Raw genomic sequence first — 27,203 nt, 5'->3', positions numbered from 1 at the left:
GGCGGAAATGATGTAATCGCTCACTTAAGAGCCCGGATAGCTCAGTCGGTAGAGCATCAGACTTTTAATCTGAGGGTCCAGGGTTCAAGTCCCTGTTCGGGCGGTGGCTGTCACCTACCTGTGAGGTCTTTGAGCTGCTGATCAGACAGTCTTTAAGTGCGCGATTACGTCATTTCCGCCCCACTGCAATGCAGATCCGGTCGCTGACCCGCATAGCGTCCCGGAAGTAGCTGCCAACGAGGGACTCGTGGCCCCTACTGCTTTGGATACCCGTTTACTACATAATCTATGTGAGTACCTGATTTTAAACTTGTTGAAATAAAGTATTTTAAAAGCGGTACATCACTATATTAGCACTTCTTCTTGCATACCATCACCGTTTGAGTTAGAGAGGCTCCACTACCCAGGTGAATGTGATACCTTCCCCCCCAAGAGTCCCACACATCAAAGTTGGTGGAAAAGAGGATTTTATACCAAGGCTCATTACCCCTGTAGGGGTACATATTTCTGGTGAGTGCGGGAGAAATTGGAGGGGTGCACTGGTTTTTCTCACCTACCACCCAGCACGTAGACCACCCGGAAGACCACCAACTGATTGAGATATTTTTGCTTCACTTTATAGCACGTTTAAAGACGGTTTGTCACCCTTTGGTGGATTATCACATTTTTATTTTTTCTTGGTGTTTTAGCACTATATGGACTACTTACTTTTTTATTGAATTACTATACTGCTGTAATTGTGTGATCACCATTATCATTTTAATCTTTTTACATTGGCACACAGATTTTTTGCACATTAGTTTATTTATTTATTATATTTATGAGCACATTTTCAATCAGATTACATAAGGATTTTTAAATTTGTGAAACACTATCACTACCCTTTCACTGGCATACAGTTTTCGTTTATCAATTTACTTAAATATTTATTGCATATATCATTTTGAGCACAATTTTGGGTAGAGTGCTCTTTCAATTTGCCTTATATTTTTTATATACACTCATGCCCTATACTGTAGACTGCACGCCATTATTCAAACTAGCACATTAGCACTTTAGGTTGTGACCATTGGATTAACTTCTTCTCACACCACTGGCACTAAGAGGTCTGCTATTCCACGCTGCATGGACTGCCAGTGGCAAAAACTTTGTTATACAACATATTGCATTTCAATTGGATCCAGTCAATTATGGCTCATTTACACTTCCTGTGCCCTCTGAAGAGCAATCCGTGGGTGTTAGGCAAGCAGTGAGGAGGAGATATGTTGCCCAATCACTGCCTGCTGTAACCCCATCAAACTTGCCCCGTTGAGCCGCAACTGTGCCTGTGGTTGTGGGGCATCTATGGCACCTCCCCATTCAGTTGAATAGGTCATGTTCAACAGGTGGGTAATGCCTGCTGAATGCAGCGGAGGGATCATTTTTGCATTGCAGTACCCCTATCCTCACACACATTTTTACACCCCCCCCCCAACCACTATTGTAATTAGGGGATTATTAAATAAACAAGCCCTGAAAAAAGTGGGAGCATCCAAATCTTGGAAACGCGTTGGATTTATTTCTACTGATCATTTAAAATGCTCCCAGTATTGGCCTGCTGGGAGGAAGAGGACGTTTTCATGGATAAACCCCAAGAGTTGATCTGTTACAGACGTTACATAGATGATGTGTTTATGGTCTGGCAAGGAGCGGAAGCAGCATGAAGACAATTTAAGTGCCGGTTCACATTTGTGCAATGCGGGAACTCTGCGAATACACAACGTGTTCTCGCATCGCATCCGCACCCCTGGCAGTTCACACTGCCATATGCGATACGCAGGGGGTGTCAATTAAAAGTTAACGACACCCCTAGTTGAGATCGCATATCGCAGTGTGATCTGCAAGTTCGCACAAAATCTGATCACACTAGTGTGAACTAGGGCTGAAACAACTAATCGATTAATCGATTATAATCGTCAACTAATCGATTATGAAAATAGTTGTCAACTATTTTTGTAATCGATTAATCGTCAGACGATTGGTTGTCCTTCATACAGAATGCATTATTTGTTTACATATCAGAAAATACAGTGCAACACATATACAGCTCAGTACACCATCCATACATGTCAGTAGATGACAGAGAACTTGTGAATGTGTGAGGAGCAATGCTTCATGGGAAATGTAGTCCTGGGCAAGAGAAGGAACCAAGTAATTCTAAAGGCAGAGGTTTTTTTAACCTTGCTATAGGGACACTCTGTACAGTACTATACTTTGCTGCTTCCTATAGGGGCACTTTGAAGGCAGAAGGGGCTGGAAGTGCCATGGGGGGGGGGGGGGGGGGGCAGAAGAGGAGAATCAATGCTGCTCTGTGAAAAATCATTACACAGAGAGGATAAGTATGACAAGATTGTTGTTAAAAACGTTTACAATCACTGTAAGGGCTCTGTGCTGGGAAGATCAGCATCTGAACTCAGAGAAGGTGGAGGCCGATAGCCTAGAGGTGATTATAAGGCATTACAATTACATTTAAAGTAAAAGTTTATTAGTATTGTGCATTATACTGTATTTAAAATTATTATATCCATGAAAAAAAAGTCTCAGCTTTTAGTACTACTTTAATATATATAAATGTTATTTTCCCCCCTCCACCCTTCATATACCTTCATGTCTGACTCCCAGTTAAAATATCCTGCATATCCGACTTCTGGGCATATTTTTTTTATATACATACACATGAAAAAAAAAAGCATGCTGCTGCTGCTACTAATGGTCTTCTGCTTCCCATACATGTATTGGATTTTTGGACAAAAATATTTGCATCTATATTTGTTCAAAAATAATTTGTATATTTGTTGAATGGACGAGTGTTGTTTGAAAATTCCACTTGCTTTTAACAATAAATTTTAAAATGAATAAAACTTCTGAGCAAAAACCACATACACTATTTGAAGATTTGTTTGATCGAGAAGTTTTCTATTCTGCTCCTTCAAATTTTCCTGTCACTGTGGTTGACACCGGACACCAATATACACTAATGGTTGGAAAAATCGGATGAATGTTTTTAAAAATTTTCTAAAAAAAATGTAGTTTGTGTATTACCAGCATAAGTGACAGCAGGCACAGGGAGCTTGTATCAAACTACCTGCCTATTAATAAGGGAGTCTATCATGATTATATACAAATCCGGTCTGAAAATTTGCAAAACAGTGTTTTAGGTCTTTTAAAAATATTGATCTCGGAGTCTGATATGTACCACATTTAAACCTCTAATAATACATATATCTGTTTCAGCCCTGGTTCACACTTGTGCGTGTGCCGGGTTCGCATGTAATGTCGGAGCGCACTGCTCCGACATTACATGCGATCGGCTGTGCGGTGCGAGTTTAGCCATACAGTTTGTATGGCTAAATTCGCACCGCAGCCGCAGCAAACACGCACAGGGACCCTTTTTGGCAGCCGCATCAGGATCGGATCGCACAGCAGTTCACACTTGTGCGATCCGATCCTGTGCGAACTGCACGATCGCACTGCGATATGCGATCAAACTGGGGGTGTCATTAAGATTACATTGACACCCCCAGCGTATCGCATATGGCAGTGTGAACTGCCGGGGGTGCGTGTGCGATGCGGGAACAGGCTGCAAATTCGCAGCCTTCCCGCATCGCATAAATGTGAACCGAGGCTCAGAGTGGATTAAATATCCAACTATATAGCTGGATAGTTATATTTACCACTACATATAGATATTCAAGAATATTAACTAAATTATACACTTTTTTTTTTTTTTTTTTTTTTAGGTTTTTATCCGATTAGTCGATTAATCGAAGTAATAATCGGCCAACTAGTCGATTATGAAAATAATCGTTAGTTGCAGCCCTAGTGTGAACCACCATGCGATCCGATTCTGCTGCTAATTAAAAAAAGGGTCCTGTGCGTGTTTAGTGCGATTGCGGTGCGAATTCAGCCATAGAAACTGTATGGCTGAAATTTGCACCGCACATGAGATCGCATGCAATTTAGGAGCAGTGCGCTCCGAATTACATGCAATCTCTGTGATTGCACTAATGTGAACTGGCACTATGTCTAAGTTAGATAGTAATAATAAGAATATAATTTGTCAATTTGGCTAAAGTGACATTCTTGGATTTAGAAATATACAGAAATGGTAGCACTTTGGGTACCAAGAATTTTTTTAAGCCTACACACCGGAATAGTTATATATCATTGGATAGTTGCCATCATAAATCTTATGCCTCGTACACACGCATCGATAGTTGGCCGTGAATTTTCGGCCAACGTCCGATCGGTCGATTTTCGGCTTGTTAAGCCTCGTACACACGCATCGATAGTTGGCCGTGAATTTTCGGCCAACGTCCGATCGGCCGATTTTCGGCTTGTTAGTATGATGCTTTCGACAACCGACTCCGACTTTTCGGATGAAAAAAATCTGGCGTGCAGACTATAAAATTTTTGTTGGCCGTCAACATAACGGCCGATTTTCTGTCAGTCAGTACAGATTTCGGCAGACAAAAATCTGATGAGCAAGACTGGGCATGCTCAGAGAAGAAAAAACACACGGAAAATAAACCAACACATGACATCACTTTTGAAGTTGGTTTTTGTTGGCTGAGAAATTTGTGCGCAGTCTAGACACATTCCAACCAACACAACAACACTCTGGACAAAAGACGGGCGATCGTTCGGCCAATAATCGTTGCGTGTGTACGAGGCATAAGCTTCTGAACATTCGGAGGGGGAAGTTTATCTGTCTCTGGAGGAATTGTAGAAAAGAAGATGACTTCTCCAGACAGTCTAAAATTGTAGAACAAAGATTTCTGGACAAAGGTTATCAAACAAGATAAGGTCAAAAATATGGATAGAAGTGCTCTTGTTAAAGCCAAGGATAGATTAGGGGTGGTCAATAAACCAGAGGATCAATTTAGAATCATCTTAAATTATAATGCCCAGAGTAAAAAAGTAGAGAATATCATCAAAAAGTATTGGGGTATCCTACAAAAACAGAGTGTTAGGTCAGATGTCGCCTTCCACACCAAGGTTTGTGTACAACAAAGCTCCGGCCCATAGAAATATACCGGCTCCAGAAGTAGTAGATGTCCCGAAAGCCTAATAAAGGTACAAATCTTTTCCCTTCTATGGTAGGCTTTTATGCGTGAGGGAAATGCAAATTGTGTAAAACTTCTAAGTGTAATGTAAGAAAGAATGAAGAGAGAATTCACAGCTTTTACTACTGGTAAAACGTATGCGATTAGGGATTTTTATCACTTGCTCCTCCAAGGGGGTCATCTATATGTTGGAATGTGACTGTGGCATACAATATGTGGGACGCACCTCCAGGGAGATGAAAGTGAGAGTGAGAGAACATTTGGCTAATATTAAAAAAAGGCAAAAAAGAACACAGTGATCCAGAAACATTTTAGCATGTTCCATAATAAGGACCCATCCAAATCTGAATTCTGGGGGACTGAAAAGGTTACAAAACATTGGAGAGGAGGTAACTTTATTAGGTAGCTAAGTCAACGAGAATCCTTTTGGATCTATGAGACTAAGGTCTTGGCCCTTTTAGGTAGGGATGCACCGATCCGATATTAGGATCGGATATCGGTGCCGATACTGCCACAATAGCTGGATCGGGGGAATCGGTAAAATTAACCGAACCACGGGCCGATCCGGTTTTGCTGAGTCCCGGCTCAGCCATCCCTTACATGGTGTAGTAGTAGTATGGGAGCCGCTACTTCCTATATAGTCCCGGGTCACAGGCGGAGTGATATCAGATGTACTCCGCCTGTGAATGGAGGAGCCGTACACATGAAGCAGCGGCTTTGCTCTGTACTGCAGCCGCATGCATATTGTGTATGTGTGTAGTTCCGGATCGGTTTCGGTATCAGCAGATACACAATGCCAGATATCGGTATCGGGACAAGAAAAGTCGGATCAGTGCACCCCTACTTTTAGGTATCGATACGGATTTTGATCTTTAGGCCTCTTGCACACCATACTCCTGTTTGAGCATCTCAAAGCTTGAAAAAAGCTGTTAAGCATTTTTTTTACTTTTCGGAGCTAAAAAACAGCCCATTAATTGTAATGTGCCTGTGCACACAGGCATGTAAACAAGCGCTGTGCATTCTTCAGTAACAACAAAATAGAAAAATCTGCATTTTTGGTCAGCAATTTAAGCCTCAATACACACGAATACGCATGAATACACGCAAATACACACAAAAAAAACATCTGGAAAAAGTAGATGCTCAAACAGGAGTATTGTGTGCAAGAGGCCTAATGGTTTTGTTAGTACGAAATAATTAATATCCGGTTGGCACCTATAATTAGGATGAACATGGCTGTAGGGTATATGTTTCAAATGTTATTTTTGTATGACACTTTAAATAGGTTACATTGTGTATTTTTATAAATAGTAATGCTTTAATTTTATACATTAGTGGCGATGTGTATGTAAAATTTTGTAATCGGAGAAAGGATTAGGCATATAAAAATATGGAGGTTTTACGAGTATTCTGGTGTAGACTGAGATACCCCAGGGGATGTGGACACTGGGAGCATTGGGCACAATGGGGAGTTAGTGTACTATAATGTTTGAGAACTCACCGGCTGACTTGCAGTCAGTACCAGAGAGTGCCAGTACCAGATATCCCAAGTCTCCCGCATTTGAGCTACGGCTCCCTGATACCCGCAAGTCCCGGCTGTCAGAACGGAGCCGATGCTTCTTGTATAGTAGAGCTGCACGATTCTGGCTAAAATGAGAATCACGATTTTTTTGCTTAGAATAAAGATCATGATTCTCGCACGATTCTCGGCGCAACATCATCTTTTACATTATATGAAAAAAAAAAAATTGGGCTAACTTGTATTTTTTCCCCAAAAAACTGCGTTTTAAAGACTCCTGCACAAATACCGTGTGACATAAAAGATTGCAATGATCGCCATTTTATTCTCTAGAGTCTCTGCTAAAAAAATATATATAATGTTTTGGGGTTCTAAGTAATTTTCTAGCAAAAAATACTTTATGGGTCCTTTCACACGGGCGCTCCGTGTGTCCGCAAATCATCCTATTTTTTTGCGTATGATTTATGGACATAATGTAAGTCTATGGCATTGCGGATGTCAGCGGAATACCATCCGCTGACATCCGATTTTCCTCCTTTCAGTTCTGTTCCGTTTTTTGGAACGGAACAGAACCCTATTTTTTCCATCCGTGTAAAAAACGGAAAGGAAGGAAAATCGGATGTCAGCTGTGTCATCCACTGACATCCACAATGCCATATACTTACATTATGTCCGTATATCATCCGCAAACGGATGGGATGATATGCGGGCACACGGAGCGGATGACACAAATGTCATCCGCTCCGTGGAAAAAAAAAAAGTCCCGCAGCGGACTAAAGCAGCGGAGCGGCCGTGTGAAAGAAGCCTAAGAGGTTAAACTGCTCTCCCTTACAGCCGGAAGTTCATTCCTTTGATCTAAAGAACGAAAAGATACATTGTAAGGCCCCATTCACACTAGTGCGACTTGTCCCACGATTTTGGACTGCAAAATCGCATGACAAGTCGTTTTCCATTATTTTCAATGAGCCCCATTCATATCAGTGCGTTTTGAAGTCGCACCGACTTCAAAGTAGTTCCTGCACTACTTTGCCACGATTTTAATGTGTTTTGAGGCATATAGCCTTGCCATTGCTTTCAAAATCGCGGCAAAAATCGCGCCGCGAAATCGCGGTAAAATTGCGTTGCAATAGTGTGAAAGGGGCCTTACGCATTTTGTTTATACTTATCTAGCAGCTTTAACAATGTTGATAAACATTTGCCGAAGACTTTTTTTTTTTTTTACAGCGAGCAGAAAGAGGCTCAGTAAGAATCGAGGACATGCAGTTTAAGGTCGTCAGGGGGGTGAATCGAGATCGCAATTTTTTAACGATTAATTGTGCAGCTCTACTGTATAGTTCCGGCTCCTGTCACAGGCGGAGTGATATCAAATGTACTCTGCCTGTGAGAGGAGAGATACAGGAAGCATTGGCTCTGAATGCTTCCTCCAGCACCGCTCCTTGCACTTATCATGTGTATTAGAGCTAGCATTTCTCACTAGCAGTACCCGCCAGCAGTACCCGCCAACAGTAACCACCAGCTGTGCGCACCAGCAGTACCCGCCGGCTGTGCGCACCAGCAGTACCCACCAGCTAAGCGCACCAGCAGTACCCACCAGCAGTACCCACCAGCTGTGCGCACCAGCAGTACCCGCCAGCAGTACCCACCAGCAGTACCCACCAGCTGTGCGCACCAGCAGTACCCGCCAGCAGTACCCACCAGCTGTGCGCACCAGCAGTACCCGCCAGCTGTGCACACCAGCAGTACCCGCCAGCAGTACCCGCCAGCTGTGCGCACCAGCAGTAACCATCAGCAGTAAAGCATAATTGTAAGTATCCCAGCATGTGCAGTGTTTCTGACTCCTACCACCATCACCACTTCAAATCACTGAAGTGGTCATGGTGGTTACAGTGTTCCTTTAATATCTATCAGAATATCTCTTTAATATCTCTCAAAAGAAGTAAACCTCTGTATACTGATTCCATTTCATTTGATCATCCCTCTAGTTAAATTGGTGGAGGAGGGGGCGCACGGAGTGCCACCTCCCTGAAATGAGTTTTTGCAGGTTGGGATGTCTGCAGAAAGATATGTGTCCATAACTATGTGTGTATAGGAGTGCCCAAGCTAGTAGTAGGAGGTAAGCGTAGAAGTAAACATGGGGTACGCGATGCCCGGAGAGTTCTTTTTTGTGAAGGTAGTTTCAGTTTCGTGGGTCACCGGAAACGCAATTTCCAGTGACGTCATGTCCGGTTTGAAGGAGATATGCCCAGGTGACGATACGTCACTTCTAATGTTCGGGAATAGGACGGAAGTACCCATAATATGTATAACATGCAAGGAAGAAGAATATTATAGAAGAAGGGACACATTTAGAATCACCTGCAGGTAATTCTACCTCCTCGGCTGAATGCACAGGTTTCCACACTCTGGGGATAATTGTTAACAAATGATGCTATATAATCCTACAAAAATGGATGGCTCCCCACTTGCTGAAGAAGCTCATTAAGGAGCGTTACGCAACGCGTACAGGTGGAAGGACGTTTTTTTTTCGTGTATGTATCAGCTGGGAGAGCCGATAAGCTTGTGTATCATATTGTCATGTGAGTATTTTTTATCCCTGTGTATAGTTTTAATACATTATTTTAAGCAGAGAGCACTATGGTTTTTCCAGTCCAGGAACATTTGTGGAGGAGCACTCCAGTGGTTTCCAGATATATATATATATATTTATTGGGACTTATAATGTTGATTGGGCTGCACTTGATTTTGTTGTAAACCGCTGCACTTTATTTTTTCTTTTTCCTCTTACCTGAAAGGCCAAGGCATAATGTGCTAGTATGCATCGCGTACTAGCACATTATGTGAAACTTACCTCAAAACGAACCATTCCAGCGATGCGATCTCATCCCTGGAGACGGCGTCCATCTTCACCTGGTCTTCCTTCTGGGTTCATGGGACTCCATGTCTGTGACTGGCAGGAGCCGCAGTAACGTCACTCCCGCACATGCGCGAGGGAGCCGCCGATCACAGCACAAGGCATTGAAGAAACGACATGGGCGTCCTTCATAGCGCATGCGCCAGTGATGTCACTAGCTGCATGTACAGTAAATATCTCCTAAACAGTGTACATTTAGGAGATATTTACACTACCCATAGGTAAGCCTTATTATAGGCTTACCTATAGGTAAAACATAAAGATGGAAGTTTACGTCCTCTTTAACAAAACATGGCTTTGAACTGATGTGGAGTTCCTTCTGTTTCCTGCAGAGTTACTAAACACAGAGGTCTCTTGATCTTTATATCTGATGTCTGGTGTTGTCTTAGATGCCTGCTGAAGTCCTCCAATTTTTATTCAAACTGCAATTATTAGATTAAAAATACATACAGGGTCCAAACCATTTACTGTGAGACATTGTCACAGAGGGGATTATTAAAATAAGAAAGGATTATTAGATAAGAAAGCCTCAGTAGAAGCAATGGAGACGGTCTGCCTGTCTGGATATACTCAGGATATTGTATGAGGCGTTTGCTGCGTGTTCAAAGCAGCAAAGTAAACACGGCCTGCCCTTGAACATGTTGATTCAGGATTGAAGAAAACCTGTACTGGGGACAATGCCAAGCTAAATTCCTGATAGACACTATAAGATCTCCAATCATACCTTCACATGTTACAGTGAGCCTCCTACAAGCTTGCCTGGAGTCCCCCCACAATATACCCCAATTCTGGGGTACAGGAAGAGTACCCCCGAAGTCAGATGCCCTCATAACAGCTCTGCAACTACATAATCTTTTCTGGAGCCCAAGCTCTGTATGGGGGGGGGGGGGCACAGAGGCGGATGTAAGCAAATACTGAGTTTAAGGGTCCTTTCACACTATCCGCTGTCTGGCGCGGTCCGTTCTCTGCTCAGTGGGGGATCGATCCGCCGATCCCCGCTGAGCAGGCGGATGGCAGCTCCATCTCCGCTCTCTGTGTGCGGAGATGGAGCTTTCAGAGCCCCGCTGTTCTCTATGGGGCAATAAGATGAGAACGAACTGCCTGTCCAGTCTCATCTCATCCCATCCGATCCGCTGGACGGATGGAAAATAGGATTTCCATCCGTCAGGATTTCATGGATAGGGTCGGAATCGGATAGCAGCGGGTGTCAGCAGACATGTCTCCGCTGACATCCGCTGCCCCATAGGGATGCATGGAGGATCCGATCCGTTGGTCTGCCTGAAAAACTGACAGGTGGATCGGATCGGATCGTTTGTGTGAAAGGGGCCTTAGGAAGTCAGAATTTTCAACATATCCTTGAGGATAAATGGCGCTGTGAGGAGGCAGATCGTAAAGTGAATTGTCAAACCTGGTACATTATAGTGCTAATGTTAAAGAACAGAATGTGAAAATTATTGTGTTTTTCAGAATTGTCGCTCGTTTTTTGTTTATAGCACAAAAAATAAAAAATTGCACAGGTGATTAAATACCCCTAAAAGAAAGCTCTTTTTGTGGGAAAAAAGGACATACATTTTTATTTGGGTACAGCGTCGCACGACTGCACAGTTGTCAGTTAAAGTAACGCAGTGACGAATCCCAAAAAATAGCCTGGTCATTAAGGGGGAAAATCTTCCGGTCCAGAACTGGTTAAGAAAAGTACTTTACCGTTAAGTGCCCTTTGAAAAGAATCAGGAAGCAGCAGATTCAATTATGTCAACCATTTCAGGTATTCCAACCATTTCATTCTGTTCAATACAATTAGAATCGGCCTCTTTATCCCCGCATTTATGACTGGAGCCGGATTCGGCTGTGTACTTCCCCATAGACTGTACTGTGTGTCCTCATCATCTCCTTACCTAAATTACTGCGGTACCTCAGCTGGTTACGAATACTGTACAGGACGACGTGTTTCTCATAGTCCTTCTGTGAGTTTCCCAAGCTCTGCAGAAACAAAGCATTTAGAAAAGAAATTATTTGTCTGATATAATATTGTATATTCTAAAAAGGTACAGATGTGCGTTATAGACTCCTATTGAATCTGACAGCTGTCACAGACTGCAGGGATAAAATGAAAAGAGGAGACATGAGATCTAATAAACAGAAGAGAAGGAAATACTCACTATGAAATATCTTATTCATTGTATGGTGGCAACTTATCTCACAGCACTCTGCAGTGTTCACCCAACCATTCCCATCGGCGCCTGCCATCAAAGTACAACCTACTGCAGTCACACAGCCATAGACTCCTAAAGTGAGCATGTGAAAGTAAAATTCCAGGATAGACTTGAAGTATAACCAAAGGAAAAACTTATTTTTTTTTTATCTGGACCGATGTAGAGATGGATTAGAACACCTGCCAGTTTTTATTGCTGTCTGTGTCCCCAATAACCACTCCCCCCAAATGGATGTACCCGTGGTTCAGTGGTAATACCGGGATGGTGGGTGCATCTCACGGTATCATTTTGTTCAGCCGGTGATTCTGATTCAGGCAGAAGTGATCCGAGTGGCTAATTAGCTACTCAATCACTTCTGCAGGTCACTACCCCCTCCCGCCGCCACCTCTCCCGGGTTCAAATAGTAAAACACACCAAACACACTGATACATTGCAAAATAAAAAAAAATCACATTAGTTTGCCCCCCAGTGCCCTTTCCTGCACATATACATATATATATATATACATATATATATATATATATATATATATATATACATATATATATATATACATATATATATATATATATATATACATACAGTGGGTACGGAAAGTATTCAGACCCCCTTAAATTTTTCACTCTTTGTTATATTGCAGCCATTTGCTAAAATCATTTAAGTTCATTCTTCTTCCTCATGAATGTACACATAGCACCCCATACTGACAGAAAAACACAGAATTGTTGACATTGTTGCAGATTTATTAAAAAAGAAAAACTGAAATATCACATGGTCCTAAGTATTCAGACCCTTTGCTGTGACACTCATATATTTAACTCAGGTGCTTTCCATTTCTTCTGATCATCCTTGAGATGGTTCTACACCTTCATTTGAGTCCAGCTGTGTTTGATTATACTGATTGGACTTGATTAGGAAAGCCACACACCTGTCTATATAAGACCTTCCAGATCACAATGCATGTCAGAGCAAATGAGAATCATGAGGTCAAAGGAACTGCCTGAAGAGCTCAGAGACAGAATTGTGGCAAGGCACAGATCTGGCTAAGGTTACAAAAAGATTTCTGCTGCACTTAAGGTTCCTAAGAGCACAGTTTCCTCCATAATCCTCAAATGGAAGACGTTTGGGACGACCAGAACCCTTCCTAGAGCTGGCCGTTCGACCAAACTGAGCTATCGGGGGAGAAGAGCCTTGGTGAGAGAGGTAAAGAAGAACTCAAAGATCACTGTGGCTGAGCTCCAGAGATGCAGTCAGGAGATGGGAGAAAGTTGTAGAAAGTCAACCATCACTGCAGCCCTCCACCAGTCGGGGCTTTATGGCAGAGTGGCCCGACGGAAGCCTCTCCTCAGTGTAAGACACATGAAAGCCCGCATGGAGTTTGCTAAAAAACACCTGAAGGACTCCAAGATGGTGAGAAATAAGATTCTCTGGTCTGATGAGACCAAAATAGAACTTTTTGGCCTTAATTCTAAGCGGTATGTGTGGAGAAAACCAGGCACTGCTCATCACCTGTCCAATACAGTCCCAACAGTGAAGCATGGTGGTGGCAGCATCATGCTGTGGGGGTGTTTTTCAGCTGCAGGGAAAGGACGACTGGTTGCAATCGATGGAAAGATGAATGCGGCCAAGTACAGGGATATCCTGGACAAAAACCTTCTCCAGAGTGCTCTGGACCTCAGACTGGGCCGAAGGTTTACCTTCCAACAAGACAATGACCCTAAGCACACAGCTAAAATAACGAAGGAGTGGCTTCACAACAACTCCGTGACCGTTCTTGAATGGCCCAGCCAGAGCCCTGACTTAAACCCAATTGAGCATCTCTGGAGAGACCTAAAAATGTCTGTCCACCAACGTTTACCATCCAACCTGACAGAACTGGAGAGGATCTGCAAGGAGGAATGGCAGAGGATCCCCAAATCCAGGTGTGAAAGACTTGTTGCATCTTTCCCAAAAAGACTCCTGGCTGTATTAGATCAAAAGGGGGCTTCTACTAAATACTGAGCAAAGGGTCTGAATACTTAGGACCATGTGATATTTCAGTTTTTCTTTTTTAATAAATCTGCAACAATGTCAACAATTCTGTGTTTTTCTGTCAGTATGGGGTGCTATGTGTACATTCATGAGGAAGAAGAATGAACTTAAATGATTTTAGCAAATGGCTGCAATATAACAAAGAGTGAAAAATTTAAGGGGGGTCTGAATACTTTCCGTACCCACTGTATATATATACACACACACACATATATACACACACATAATATATATATATATACACACACACACACACATACACATATATATATATATACACACACACACACCAGTGTTAATTTCGTAGACTAAAACCGACTAAAACGTTTTAGTCGACTAAAATACGACTAAAACTAAAATGGCATTTTAGTCAAAAGACTATAACTAAAACTAAATCGAAATTTGCTGCCAAAATTAACACTGGTGCATGCTCAAAGCTTAATACCATAAACATATTAAATTTTTCACTCTAGGACCAGCTGTAGTATATAATGAGTTTGGAAATTGGAGAGAAATGCTTAAATAATGTATTACAAATTACAATTGAACTACACCCATTTGATTATAGATGACTAAAATGAGTTCTAGTAGACTAAAATGTACTGGAGTTTTAGTCGACTAAATACTACTAAAAGTAAAACACTTGCAGAAGACTAAAATGGGACTAAAACTAAAATGCCATTTTAGTCCTAAGACTAAGACTAAAACTAAATTGAAATTTGCTGCCAAAATTAACACTGATATACACACACACACACACACATATATGTATATTATATAATGTATACAGTTGGTTTGGGCTGCTCATTCACAAGAATTACATGCAAAATAATGGTACCGCTTTCGGCACCTAAAATCCAAAAGAATCATACCGCCAGGGAGGTTAAGGACCAGGCCTATTTCTGACATGTTGTTTACAAGTTAAATTCAATATTTATTGCTAGAAAACTACTAAGAACCCACAAACATTATATACATACACACACACACACACATATATATATATACACACATATATAAATTTTTAGCAAAGACTTTGGAGAATAAAATGATGGTCGTTGCAATATTTTTTTGTCACAAGCTACTTTGTCTTTCAAACGCAATTTCTTTGGAAAAATCACATTTCACTGAATTAAAAAAAAAAAAACTAAACAGTAAAGTTAGCCCATTTTTTTTGTATATTGTGAAAGTTGATGTCACGCCGAGTAAATAGATACCTAACATGTTATGGTTTAAAATTGCGCACACTCGTGGAATGGCGACAAACTACAGTGCTTAAAAATCTCCATAGGCGACGCTTTAAAAATTTTAACGGTTACCAGTTTAGAGTTACAGAGGGGATCTTTTTCTAGAATTGTTGCTCTCGCAGCGATACCTCACATGTGTGATTTGAACACCGTTTACATTTGCAGCCGCGACTTATGTATGCGTTTTCTTTGGCGCGGGAGCTCACGGCGAAGGGGGCACTTTAAAAAAAAAAAAATGTCCTATTTATTTTAAATTTTTAACATTGGTTTTAAAAAAACAAATCTGATCACTTTTTAGCAGAGATGTATAGTAACTAAGTAGAACTACTTTACTACTGTACTTAAGAACCGAAAGGCGGTATCTGTACTTTCCTAGAGTAGAATTTTTTTCTCCTACTTCCACTTTTACTTCACTACATTTTTTCGATGATTTCAATACTTCTACTCCAATATTTTTTTTTTGTGCTGCATAGTTACTCATTACTATTATAAAAATTACCACTGCCAGAACAGTAGATGGCAGGTTTCATGAAGCTCAAAACATGTGTATTATCAGCGCATACGAAAATAAATGCTACTGTATGTATAAATAAAAGCTGCATTTGAAATAATAAAAAACAATATGATGTTCAAACTTTTGACTTCTTTCTTTAATAACTACATAACACAGTACTTGTACTTTTACTTTCAGTACTTGAGTAGCAACATTTTTAAAAAAAACTACTTGCAATACTTAAGTACAAAAAATGTTGAATACTTTAGTACTTCTACTCAAGTCACTTTTTGATCGAGCACTTCCACTTCTACTCTACTCAAGTATGGGTTTCGAGCACTTTATACAACTCTGCTTTTTAGCTGTCACAAGGAATGTAAATATCCCTTGTGACAGTAATAAGCAGTGACAGGTACTCTTTATGGAAGGATCTGGGGTCTAAAAGACCCCAAACCCCTCCACTGCACGTCAAAGTAGTCAAAATATCGAAATGTGCATTTTTGGATACTGACCCTTTTTTTTTTTTTTTTTTAAATCGGCGCTGTTGGCAGCCGAGTAAACCGGAATTGACGACGTTTCCGGGTTACATGATCGGAGACCCGGCCGGCTGGTTGTTCGGGTCTCCCAGTGGGAGGGCGGTGGAAAAGGGGGGGGGAGGGGGCGATCGCTGGGATAACGACCGCATCAGTTGTTATCTTCAGATAGCCGACTGCCGGCTCTAAAAAACGCCCGATATCTCCGAGGGTATATTTGGCTCTGATTGGATCTCCATGCAAAAACCTGGAAGTGATATCGTGAAAGACATCACTTCTGGGTACTGTCTGGTGCCAGATTCAAGCAAATGACAGCATTCAAAAACAGCCAAACTTGGCGTTTTGAATGCTTTTAAGTGCAAAGGAGGGATTTGGGGTCTTTTAGATCAGCGAGTGATTGAATCTTACCCTTGGTATTTGGATTCACTATTGCACAAGACACCTGCAATTTATTTAAGGAAATTTTGCACAGAAGAACTATATTTTATATATATATAATTTTTTACACATTTTTTGCATATATATATTTTTTTTACAATTTTATTGGGACTTTCACTGAAAATTGTTTTCATTGGAGATTTTGTGTTTAAAATTTATTGGACTATCACAACTTATGTATTTAATATTTTGTATTTATATATTTATTCAGAGCAAGCGCTATAGGTAGCCTGTTTTTAGACTTCTTACCTTCACATGGTTCTTTTACTATAGCAGCTGCTAAATATTCATTTTAATTATCACAGGAATAATTTATTCACTAAATTGTAAACCTTTTACCTCACGGATTTTAAAGCAAGCGCTATAGGTAGCCTAATTTTTAGACTACTCACTCAGAAAGCAGCAATATTAACCGCTAAAGCCCCATGCTGCTCAATGCATTATTTATACACATCTCAAATTCTCAGTGCTGAACAATTTACAAGCTGAGCAAACAAATCCTAGGTGTCCGCTAGTACCTAAAAGAAGAAAAAAAATAAATTATAGATAGCGGCTAAAGCCTCGTATACATGAGGATGGGTGCAGAGGTGGATCCAGTGCCAGTGTACTTGTTGGGGGGGGGGGGGGTTGTTCGCACTGACCTTCCATCCCTCATCAGAGGACTGGGCACTAATGCAAGTTAAAGCGGCAATAGGCCCAAAAGCAAACATGTATTTAATTGCAGCTTACAAAATTCTGAGATGTGATGGCTGCATTTTTTTTCTTTTTTAGTCTTCTATTTTCATTTAGTGATCCAACCATTAAGTCTGTTGTTTTTCACAGCACTCTCTCCAGTGGAATGTATCAGTTTACATGGATGAGACAAACCACTTAAAGCGGAGTTCCGGCCACAGATTCGTTTTTTTTTTTTTTTAAATACCTCCAAGTGATCCACCGCCCTTCTTACATCAGCTAATCTGATTTTATACATGTAAATAATACATTGACAATACTAAAATCTTACTTTATAAAATTTTTGCAGAGCGCCGCCATCTTTTCCATGGTCATCCGAAGCCGCAGTGTGCACATATATGCCCTGCTTCCTGGTTGTAGATGGAGGGGGGGGCGATCAATGCATGCCCAGTACTATGCTGTGGCTGTGACTCCACTCTCTCTCCAACAAACAAAGGAAAGTACTGGCAAAAGGCTGGCGCTGTCCGCGCTGTGCTCCGCCTCTCATCGCGTCATTTTCTGTTTGGAAATAACGTGATGAGAGGAGCGGCCGGCCGCCTACGTCACTGCCCATTGCCTCCTGGGAGTGATCAGTAAGAGCTCCCAGGAAGCACTGCGGGACAGGAAGTGACGGCGCGGGCTGCGGCCGCACAGGGAGGAAGTGGAAGGAAAGGTGAAAGTAAAACGAATAAAAATAATGGATGATTTGTCTATGTAACTGAATCTAAATAAAAATAAAATTTGTAAAAAAAAAAAGAAGAGCGACAATTTTGAAAAAAAAAAACAAAACAATATTTCTTACATTCTGCTATATGACATTCCCAAAAAAAAAAGTAAAAATCTAAAATTTTTAACATTTTAGGCCAATTTGTATTCTGCTACATATTTTTGGTAAAAAAAAAAAAAAAAAAAAAATCGCAATAAGCGTATTTTGATTGGTTTGCGCAAAAGTTATTGCGTCTACAAACTACGGGAAAGATTTATGTCTTTTTTTTTTTCTTTTTTTTTTACTAGTAATGGCGGCGAACTACAATTTTTTGCAGCACCGCGACATTGCGGCGGACAGATCGGACCCCTAACTGACATTTTGTTTTTTTTACACTTTTGGAGGGGCCAGTGACATTACTACAGTAATCAGTGCTATAAATATGCACTGTTACGGTAATATCGACACTGGCAGGGAAGGGGTTAACCCAGGGGCGATCAAAGGGTTAAATGTATGCTTAGGGGGTGTTTTCTAACTGTGGGGGTGATGGGCTTGTGAAATCAATACAGAGACTTGTGTTACTAAATAGGAGGAGCACAGGCGGGAAGGGGTTAATACTGGGGGAGATCAAAGGTGTTAAATGTAAGCCTGTGTGCTTCCTCACTGTGTGTGGGGGGGGGGGGGGGGGTTCTATGACAGGCACAGACAGATCGCAGTCTCTGCTTATCTGTCCCTGCCTGTCTGAGAGAAGATCCACCTGCTTTGTTTACATACGCAGGCGGGTCTTCTCTAGGTTTCCCGGATGATTGTGGGAGGTCCAGTCACTTAGTACTACACGACTGGACGAGCCGAGCTATCCTGCCGCAGTAATATTATGGCGGGCGGTTGGCAAGTGGTTACGTGAAATTCTGTCCTTATTTACCAGTTCCTTTGAAAAGCCATCATCTGGATCCCTGCTCCTGTGCTGGGCTGTTAATGTGGCCTTATCTTACTCTGCATACGTTTTGTGTCCATTTCAGTACCAAACCCATGTGCTGAACACACCGGGAAGTTCTTCCTGGATCAACTTTTCCTTATAGCAATGAACAAAATTTTTTCCATATGTTTTATGAGAGTTTTGTGTGTGCTTGGGGCCCCCTTTATCTGCTTGTCTAGACAATGTTATTTTGTGTCGTCCACTGGATATCTTGGTTGTTTTTTTACCACCAACCTTTTGTAAATTACATTTTATGCCAGCACTTCAATAAAATGTTTGCATTTTCACACCATTGATGCTCCTCATTTACAACTTTTCTTTTAGAGTTTCCTCCGTTTGGGGGGATCGATACAATTGCTAATTTGCATTATTATCCAGATCACCAGGTGAGAACCGAGATAAAGAGCCTAATGCTGGCCATATACTAGCTGAAAAATCGTTCTGTCATTTGCTCTGTTCGTTCGCTTTTCGTCCAGTATTTGGGCACAAATAGAAAATCGATTTTCACTTTTCAGAGCTGAAAAATCGAAGGGACAGTTTGGAAAATTCTGCCAAACGATCGATAAATTGAAAGGTGAATGTGTTTCTCACCGGAACTGTTTGCACTCGGCGAATGTAACAAAGCAAATGAAAAATTGATTCATTTATTTCCATTGAACGATTTATCAATCAAAATGCGGTCATTACATGATGGCACAATCGTCTGCTCTCACGGCCGAGTGTTTGTTTTTCGAAAATGAGTTGGAACAATATTTCGTATAGTGTATGGCCAACATAAGAAAAGAAAACGGATGCAGCTAACCAATCATTAGATGTAGTGGCTGCAATAGAATACATGTTTGGTTTTGTGTTTAGAAGAGAAGTGGAGCCAAAGCTATTTGGGCTGTGCTTCTCCTATGGATCACAGGAGGGAACTTTGTTCCGCACTCCGTTCCACATTCCGTTTTGCGCTCCGCTCTGCGCTTTGTTCTGAGCTCCGTTCTGTTCTGCGATCCGTTCTGCACTCCGCTCTGCGAACTGTTTTGCGCTCCGCTCTGTTCTGCGCTCCGTTCTGCGATCTGTTCTGCGCTCCGCTCTGCGCTCTGTTCTGCGCTCCGCTCTGCACTCCGTTCTGCGCTCTGCGCTCTGCTCTGCGTTCCGCTCTGCGCTACGTTCTGCGCTACGTTCTGCTCTCCGCTCTGTTCTGCGATCTGCGCTCCGCTCTGTTCTGCGCTCCGCTCTGCACTCTGTTCTGCGCTCCGCTCTGCACTCCTGTGGCCCGTTTTCAGGAGACATCACAGAGCTGGTTAAGGCTCTGAAAAGATCCCGACTGGCACCTGGCTCAGCCATCCGCCGAGAGCCGGAGCCAGCCGCTCCCGCCCCTTCACAGCCCAGTGCTCCAGTGAGAGGGTTGAGAGAAGAGAGCCGTTGACTGAGCGTTGGTTACACAGAACAACAAACTGTCTATGTAAAGCAGGCAGATTGCAGTTCTGTCAGAAGGGAAGGTAAAGATCATTGCCTTCCCCTAGTCAAAGCACCTCCCCACAGTGAGTAAGCACAGGCTAGGCACACAGTTAACCCTTTGATCGTCCCCTGATGTTAACCCCCTTCCCAGCCAGTGTCATTAGTACAGTGACAGTGCATATTTTTAGCACTGATCATTGTATTCGTGCCGCTGGTTCCCAAAAAGTGCCAAAAGTGTCAGTTAGTGTTTGATTGTCTGCCACAATATCGCAGTCCCGCTATAAGTCACTGATCGCCGCCATTACTAATAAAAATAAATAAATAAAAATATCCCATAGTTTGGAGACGCAATAACATTTGCGCAAACCAATCAATATACACTTATTGGGATTTTTGTTTACCAAAAATATGTAGCAGAATACATACTGGCCTAAATTGATGGAGGATTTGAGCCACTTGATGACCGCCCGCCGCAGATTTACTGCAGCAGGCAGCCGCTCCTGGGTGAACCGACGTAGCTCTACGTCGCTCGCTCTCAGGAGGCTAGGGGGTGAGTGCATGCCGCCCGCACGCTCCCGCTTGTCAGCCAGGGAAGCCAGTGCGTGTGTCACACGGCGATCCCCCCCCGCTGACAGAGAAGGATGGACGGCTGATGTAAACACAGCCCTCCGTCCTTCTCCCTGCAATGATCACAGAGGTTATGTGATCCTTCTATATAGGATGTCTCTATGATCATCTCACAAGCCCAACCCCAGCCACTCGCGATCTCCAACTGGAGAGGGAGAAAGGCAGGCGGCTGATGTAAACAAAGCCGCCTGTCATTCTCCCCGGTGTAACAGCAGAGATCTGCTATGTAGGATCGTATGTCTCTGTGGTTACATCACAAGCCACACCCCTTTACAGTTAGAATCACTCCCCTAGGCTCACATTTAACCCCTTAATCACCAATAGTATTAACCCCTTCTCTGCCAGTGTCATTTTTACAGTAACAGTGCATATGTATAGCACTGATTACTGTAGTAATGTCACTGGTACCCCCAAAAGTGTCAAAAATGTCAGTCAGGGGTACGATCTGTCCGCCGCAATGTCGCAGTCCTGAAAAAAAAAAATTGCAGATCGCCGCCATTACCAGTAAAAAAAATAAATAAATAAGAATGACATAAATATTTCCCTTAGTTAGTAGACGCGATAACTTTTGCGCAGACCAATCAAAATACGCGCTTTGCGATTGTTTTTACCAAAAATATGTAGCAGAAAACAAATTGGCCTAAAATGTTAAAAAATTTACATTTTTTTTTTTTTTGGGAAATGTTATATAGCAGAATGTGAAAAATATTGTTTTTTTTTTTTTTTTTTTCAAAATTGTCGCTCTTTTTTTGTTTATAGCACAAAAAATAAAAATCGCACAAGTGGCCAAATACCACCAAAAGAAAGCTCTATTTGTGGGGAAAAAAGGACGTCAATTTTGTTTGGGTACAGCGTCGCACGATCGCACAATTGTCAGTTAAAGTAACGCAGTGCTGAATTGCAAAATAGGGCCTGGTCATTAAGCAGGAAAATCTTCTGGTCTTTAAGTGTTTAATTTTTTTAAAGAAATTATTGGACGTGTTATATAGCAGAGAGTAAAAAAATATATATATATTTTTTTTTTTTCAGAATTGTCGCTCTTTTTTTGTTTATAGTGCAAAAAATAAAAACAGGTGATCAAATACCACCAAAAGAAATCTCTATTTGTGGGGGAAAAAAAGGAGATCAGTTTTATATTTGGGTACAGCGTCATAGGAAAATTGTCAGGTAAAATAACGCAGTGCCATTTTGCAAAAAAAACGGGCTGGTCATGAAGGGGGGGGGGGGGGTAAGTCTTTCGGAGGTCAAGTGGTTAATACCGCTTTAACAAGGCTGCAGGTGGTGTCCCCTGTGTTATTAGTGTTGCACTGCGCTGTGCTTCTGCCTTCTCTCCATTCAAATCTTTCATTTTCCTCCTGAGTCATATTTACAGATTGGAGGACGATCTCTGAACATTGGCCACACATCCGCCCACTGGGTAAAGCTTTGCACTTCTAAACTTCATTCTCCAGACAGCTTCCAATTTACAAACCATTCATCAATGGAACATCCAGGTGTTTACAAATGCCCTGTATTGAGTACATTTTACCATTGGCCCCCAGAAGCTGCTCAGGGCTGTACACGCCCACCATGCTTTCCTTGGCAAAACCTAAACCCCCATCGCATTTCACAACCAATACAACTGGCAGAAGTGACCCATTCAATGAAATGGGGGTCACCCTGCACTAGGGTTGTCACCTCATCCCTTTAACCACTTTACCACCGGAGGATTTTGCTGTCTTCCGTCCAGGCCACTTTTTGCGATTCGGCGCTGTGCGACTTTAACTGACAATTGCGCGGTCGTGCGACGCCGTACCCAAACAAAATTTACGTCCTTTTTTTCCCACAAACAGAGCTTTCTTTTGGTGGTATTTGATCACCTGTGCGATTTTTACTTTTTGCGCTATAAACAAAAAAAGAGCGTAAATTTTGAAAAAATAACAATATTTTTCACATTTTTTTTATATGAAATTCTGTCATTTTTGGTGTTTTTTTTTAACGCGTAATGGCGGCGATCTGCGATTTTTTTTTGCGGGACTGCGACATTGCGGCGGACAGATCGGACCCTTGACTGACATTTTTGACACTTTTGGGGGTACCAGTGACATTACTGCAGTAATCAGTGCTATATATATGCACTGTTACTGTAAAAATGACACTGGCAGGGAAGGGGTTAATTTTATTGGAGAGGGAGGGGTTAATGTATGCCTGGTGCTTACTAACGTGTGGGGGGGGGGAGGTGACTGTGTGAGTCATGGACAGATCGGATGTCCAGCTATGCTGAACAGTCCGATCTGTCACTCCCTGTCACTATGGAGATCCGCCCGCTCTGTTTACACAAGCGGGCGGATCTCCACACTTGATCCCCGACGATCGGGGCAGAGCAGCGGCAATCGCCGCTGCTCCTCCCCTGGCCCGACTCCCGCTGTGAATAAACACAGCGGGAGCGAGCCTCCAGCGGCGCGTGGGCGCCGCCCACAAGGGGCGGAGTCCAGCGACGTAGGTCTACGTCGCTGGACGGGATCGCGGCACTTTGCCGCAGTAGCCTCCATGTGAGCGGAGGTAAAGTGGTTAAACCAGGACACCCATTAATTAAGGTGGTAATAAAACTCACTTAGTGCCTCATGTGCATTATATCAGCCTCAGAACCTGTGTAATTTATATGTGTCCTGGTTTAAAGGGATGAGGTGGCAACCCTACCCTGCACCCGCTCTGCCATCATGTATAATGTAGCCAAGCGTTCTTTTCATGGTTAACCACTTGACTTCTGGAAGATTTACCCCCCCCCCTTTATGACCAGGCCATACAGCAATGCCCTATTTTAACTGACAATTGCGCGGTTGTGCAACGCTGTACCCAAATAAATTGTTTGTCCTCCCCTCCCCCCCGCAAACAGAGCTTTATTTTGGTGGTATTTGATCACCTCTGCAACTTATAATGTGACTGCGATATTGCGGCAGACATTCTGACACTTTTTGGGGAGCAGTGACACCATAGAGTGATCAGGGCTGAAAATGTGCACTGTCACTGTACTAATTACACTGGCTGGGAAGGGGTTTAACATCAGGGGCAATCAAAGGGTTAAATGTGTGCCTAGCCAGTGTTTGTGTGCTATGGGAGGTGATTTTACTAAGGGATGGGATGGATTTTATCCCTTGCATTGCAGGAAAAGAAAATTCATCACATCCCCCGCTGACAGAACAGAGCTCCGCCCTGTGTGTCTCCTCAGGACCGGGACCTGGGGGATGGATGTGATGAGGACAGCCAATAGAATAGAGGACAATCACAGATCATACAGAGGGGGTAACCGGGGAGGGGGGAGGGGGAGGAGTTGATGACAGGTGATGGTGGGGTGACACTTGTAGTAGAGACAGATGATATAAGTGGGGACACATGTTAAGGGAGGGGATTAGTGCTGGGGGAGGGAATTGGTAAAGGGGGTGGAGACACGGGTTGGAGGAGGGGATTGGTAATGGAGGGAGGGGATAGGGGTGGGGACAAGTGATGGGGTGGGGGGCATATGTTGGGGGAGGATATTGGGTGATGGGGTGTGAGGAGGAGATGGGGGTGGGGACACAGGTTGGGGGAGGGGATTGGTAGATGGGGGTGGAAACACACGTTTAGGGTGGAGACAGATGTTAGGGGGAAGGAATTGGGTGATGGGGGTAGGGACGAGTAATGGGTGGGGACATGTGTTAGGGGAGGAGATTGGTGATGGGAGAGGGGACTGGGTGATGGGGGTGGAAACATGTTGGGGGTGGAGACAGGTAATAGAGGTGGGGACACGTTAGGGGGAGGGTGATGGGGGTGGGGACACAGGTTTGGGGAGGAGACTGGGTGATTGGGTGGGGACACGTTAGGTGGAGGGGACTGGGTTATGGGGGTGGGGACACCTGTTAGGGGGTGGGGTCACAGGTTGGGGGAGGAGACTGGGTGATGGGGAGACAGGTTGAGGGAGGTGACTGGGTGGTGGGGGAGGGGACACATAGGGGGAAGGGACTGGGTGATGGGGGGACATGTTAGGGGGAGGGGACACATAGGGGAAGGGGACTGGGTGATGGTGGTGGGGACACGTTAGGGGGAGGGGGACACATGTTAGGGGGAGGAGACTGGTGATGGGGATACATGTTAGGGGGAGGAGACTGGGTGATGGGGGCGGGGACACAGGTTGGGGGAGGAGACTGGGTAATGGGGGTGGGGGCACAGGTTGGGGGAGGAGACTGGGTGATGGGGGTGGGGACACAGGTTGGGGGAGGAGACTGGGTGATGGGGGTGGGGACACAGGTTGGGGGGAGGAGACTGGGTAATGGGGGTGGGGGCACAGGTTGGGGGAGGAGACTGGGTGATGGGGGTGGGGACACAGGTTGGGGGAGGAGACTGGGTGATGGGGGTGGGGACACAGGTTGGGGGAGGAGACTGGGTGATGGGGGTGGGGACACAGGTTGGGGGAGGAGACTGGGTGATGGGGGTGGGGACACAGGTTGGGGGAGGAGACTGGGTAATGGGGGTGGGGACACAGGTTGGGGGAGGAGACTGGGTAATGGGGGTGGGGACACAGGTTGGGGGAGGAGACTGGGTGATGGGGGTGGTGACACAGGTTGGGGAGGAGACTGGGTAATGGGGTGGGGACACAGGTTGGGGGAGGAGACTGGGTAATGGGGTGGGGACACAGGTTGGGGGAGGAGACTGGGTAATGGGGTGGGGACACAGGTTGGGGGAGGAGACTGGGTAATGGGGTGGGGACACAGGTTGGGGGAGGAGACTGGGTAATGGGGGTGGGGACACAGGTTGGGGGAGGAGACTGGGTGATGGGGGTGGGGGACACAGGTTGGGGGAGGAGACTGGGTAATGGGGGTGGGGACACAGGTTGGGGGAGGAGACTGGGTGATGGGGGTGGGGGACACAGGTTGGGGGAGGAGACTGGGTAATGGGGGTGGGGACACAGGTTGGGGGAGGAGACTGGGTGATGGGGGTGGGGGACACAGGTTGGGGGAGGAGACTGGGTGATGGGGGTGAGGAGACAGGTTGGGAATGGGGACAGGTAATAAAGGTGGGGACACGTTAGGGGAAGTGGACTAAGTGATGGTAGTGGGGACACACGTTAGGGGGAGGGGACTGGGTAGTGGGGGTGGGGGGGACACACGTTAGGGGAGGGGACTGGATGATGGGGAGGGGCTAGTCTCAGGTGGTGGGGGAGGGGACAGTAGCTCCTCACCTGTCGGACGTTGGCCGGTAGTTTGGCCCAGGGGTAGTTGTGTCGGATGTGGAACTCCACGTCAATGTTCATGGTGTCCGGTGTGACCCCCGGCCGGTCCGCACATACCGTGTCACCGCCTCATGTCCCCGGACCCCGCCGCCCCCTCCTGTCTCTTCTGAACTTGCCCTCAGTGATAAACTACTTCCTCATTGGATGGCAGTCTGACCGAGTCCTTTACGTCACTTCCCGTCAGACGAAGCACCAGAGAAGAGAGACTGTCCGCCAGAGGCCGAATCTCCTCCGCACACTCTGTCTCCTGTGGGAAGCCATCTTGATGTAGACCGCAGTGTGACAGCTAAGATCCTGTCAGAATACGTTCTGAGGAAAATTCCTTAGTGCGCATGCGTTATGCGTTCCAACTTGAGGCCGCTATGCGTTCCAATAGGTTTCCTAGCAGCGGACATCTTCCTACACCCAGCCAAGTCTTCAATTTCACACCTATTTTAGCAGTAAACTCACCTTATTTACTAAATCACAGTATGATATTTGCATTATTATTGTATTATAGTAAAAATAGACAGAAACCTGCAGCCAGAAGGTGGTGACGGCCATCTTGGTACACCCAGCACTGCTCAGCGACAGATTATATAGTGCAGACATCCCAACCTGTAAAAACTCATTTCAGGGAGGTGGTGTAACGTTAAAAAACCATACCCCGTGGAGAAACCATACCCTCGTCACTTCCGGGCTGAAACAGCTGAGCAGCGCAGCAGTGCGCATGCTCAGAGCCCCGGATACGTGATTGAACATTAAAGAATTAGACAAGTGCGCATGCTCGGTGGGCAGGAAATTCTCACGGCACTGTGTCTGATGTAAAACGTGCGGCGCTTACATTAAAACAGCTCATCTGAAACGTAAATCATCTCCGCTCTTCGCCCTGTCACTGCCCTCATCTCCGGTAATAAATATAAAAGCGGCGGTGGGTGTATGTGATGTAAATGTGACGGCGATCGCGGCTCCGTGATCCGCTTTTATATTTATTACCGGAGATGAGGGCAGTGACAGGGCGAAGAG

The 27,203-nt window shown here is 44.1% G+C and overlaps 1 protein-coding gene across 2 annotated transcripts in view; it reads right to left on the bottom strand.

The window, feature by feature from the left end:
- The window catches only part of FAM91A1 (family with sequence similarity 91 member A1), a 145,736-nt gene extending 119,382 nt beyond the window's left edge, over positions 1-26,354 (bottom strand). For both annotated transcript variants that reach the window (XM_082257935.1, XM_082257936.1), the window contains exons 1-2: positions 26,148-26,354; positions 11,431-11,515 (exon numbers count right to left, since the gene is read on the bottom strand). In XM_082257935.1, coding sequence (XP_082114061.1) covers positions 11,431-11,515; positions 26,148-26,219 — 157 coding nt within the window. In that variant the 5' untranslated portion in view covers positions 26,220-26,354. The remainder of the gene's footprint in view (positions 1-11,430; positions 11,516-26,147) is intronic.
- Positions 26,355-27,203: the final 849 nt, after the last annotated feature.

Source organism: Pelophylax lessonae (assembly GCF_965119305.1).
Source record: "Pelophylax lessonae genome assembly, chromosome: 5".
NCBI classification, from domain to species: Eukaryota; Metazoa; Chordata; class Amphibia; order Anura; family Ranidae; genus Pelophylax; species Pelophylax lessonae.
The sequence above is the reverse complement of the archived record's forward strand: the minus strand, read 5'-3'. Positions and strand labels throughout refer to the sequence as shown.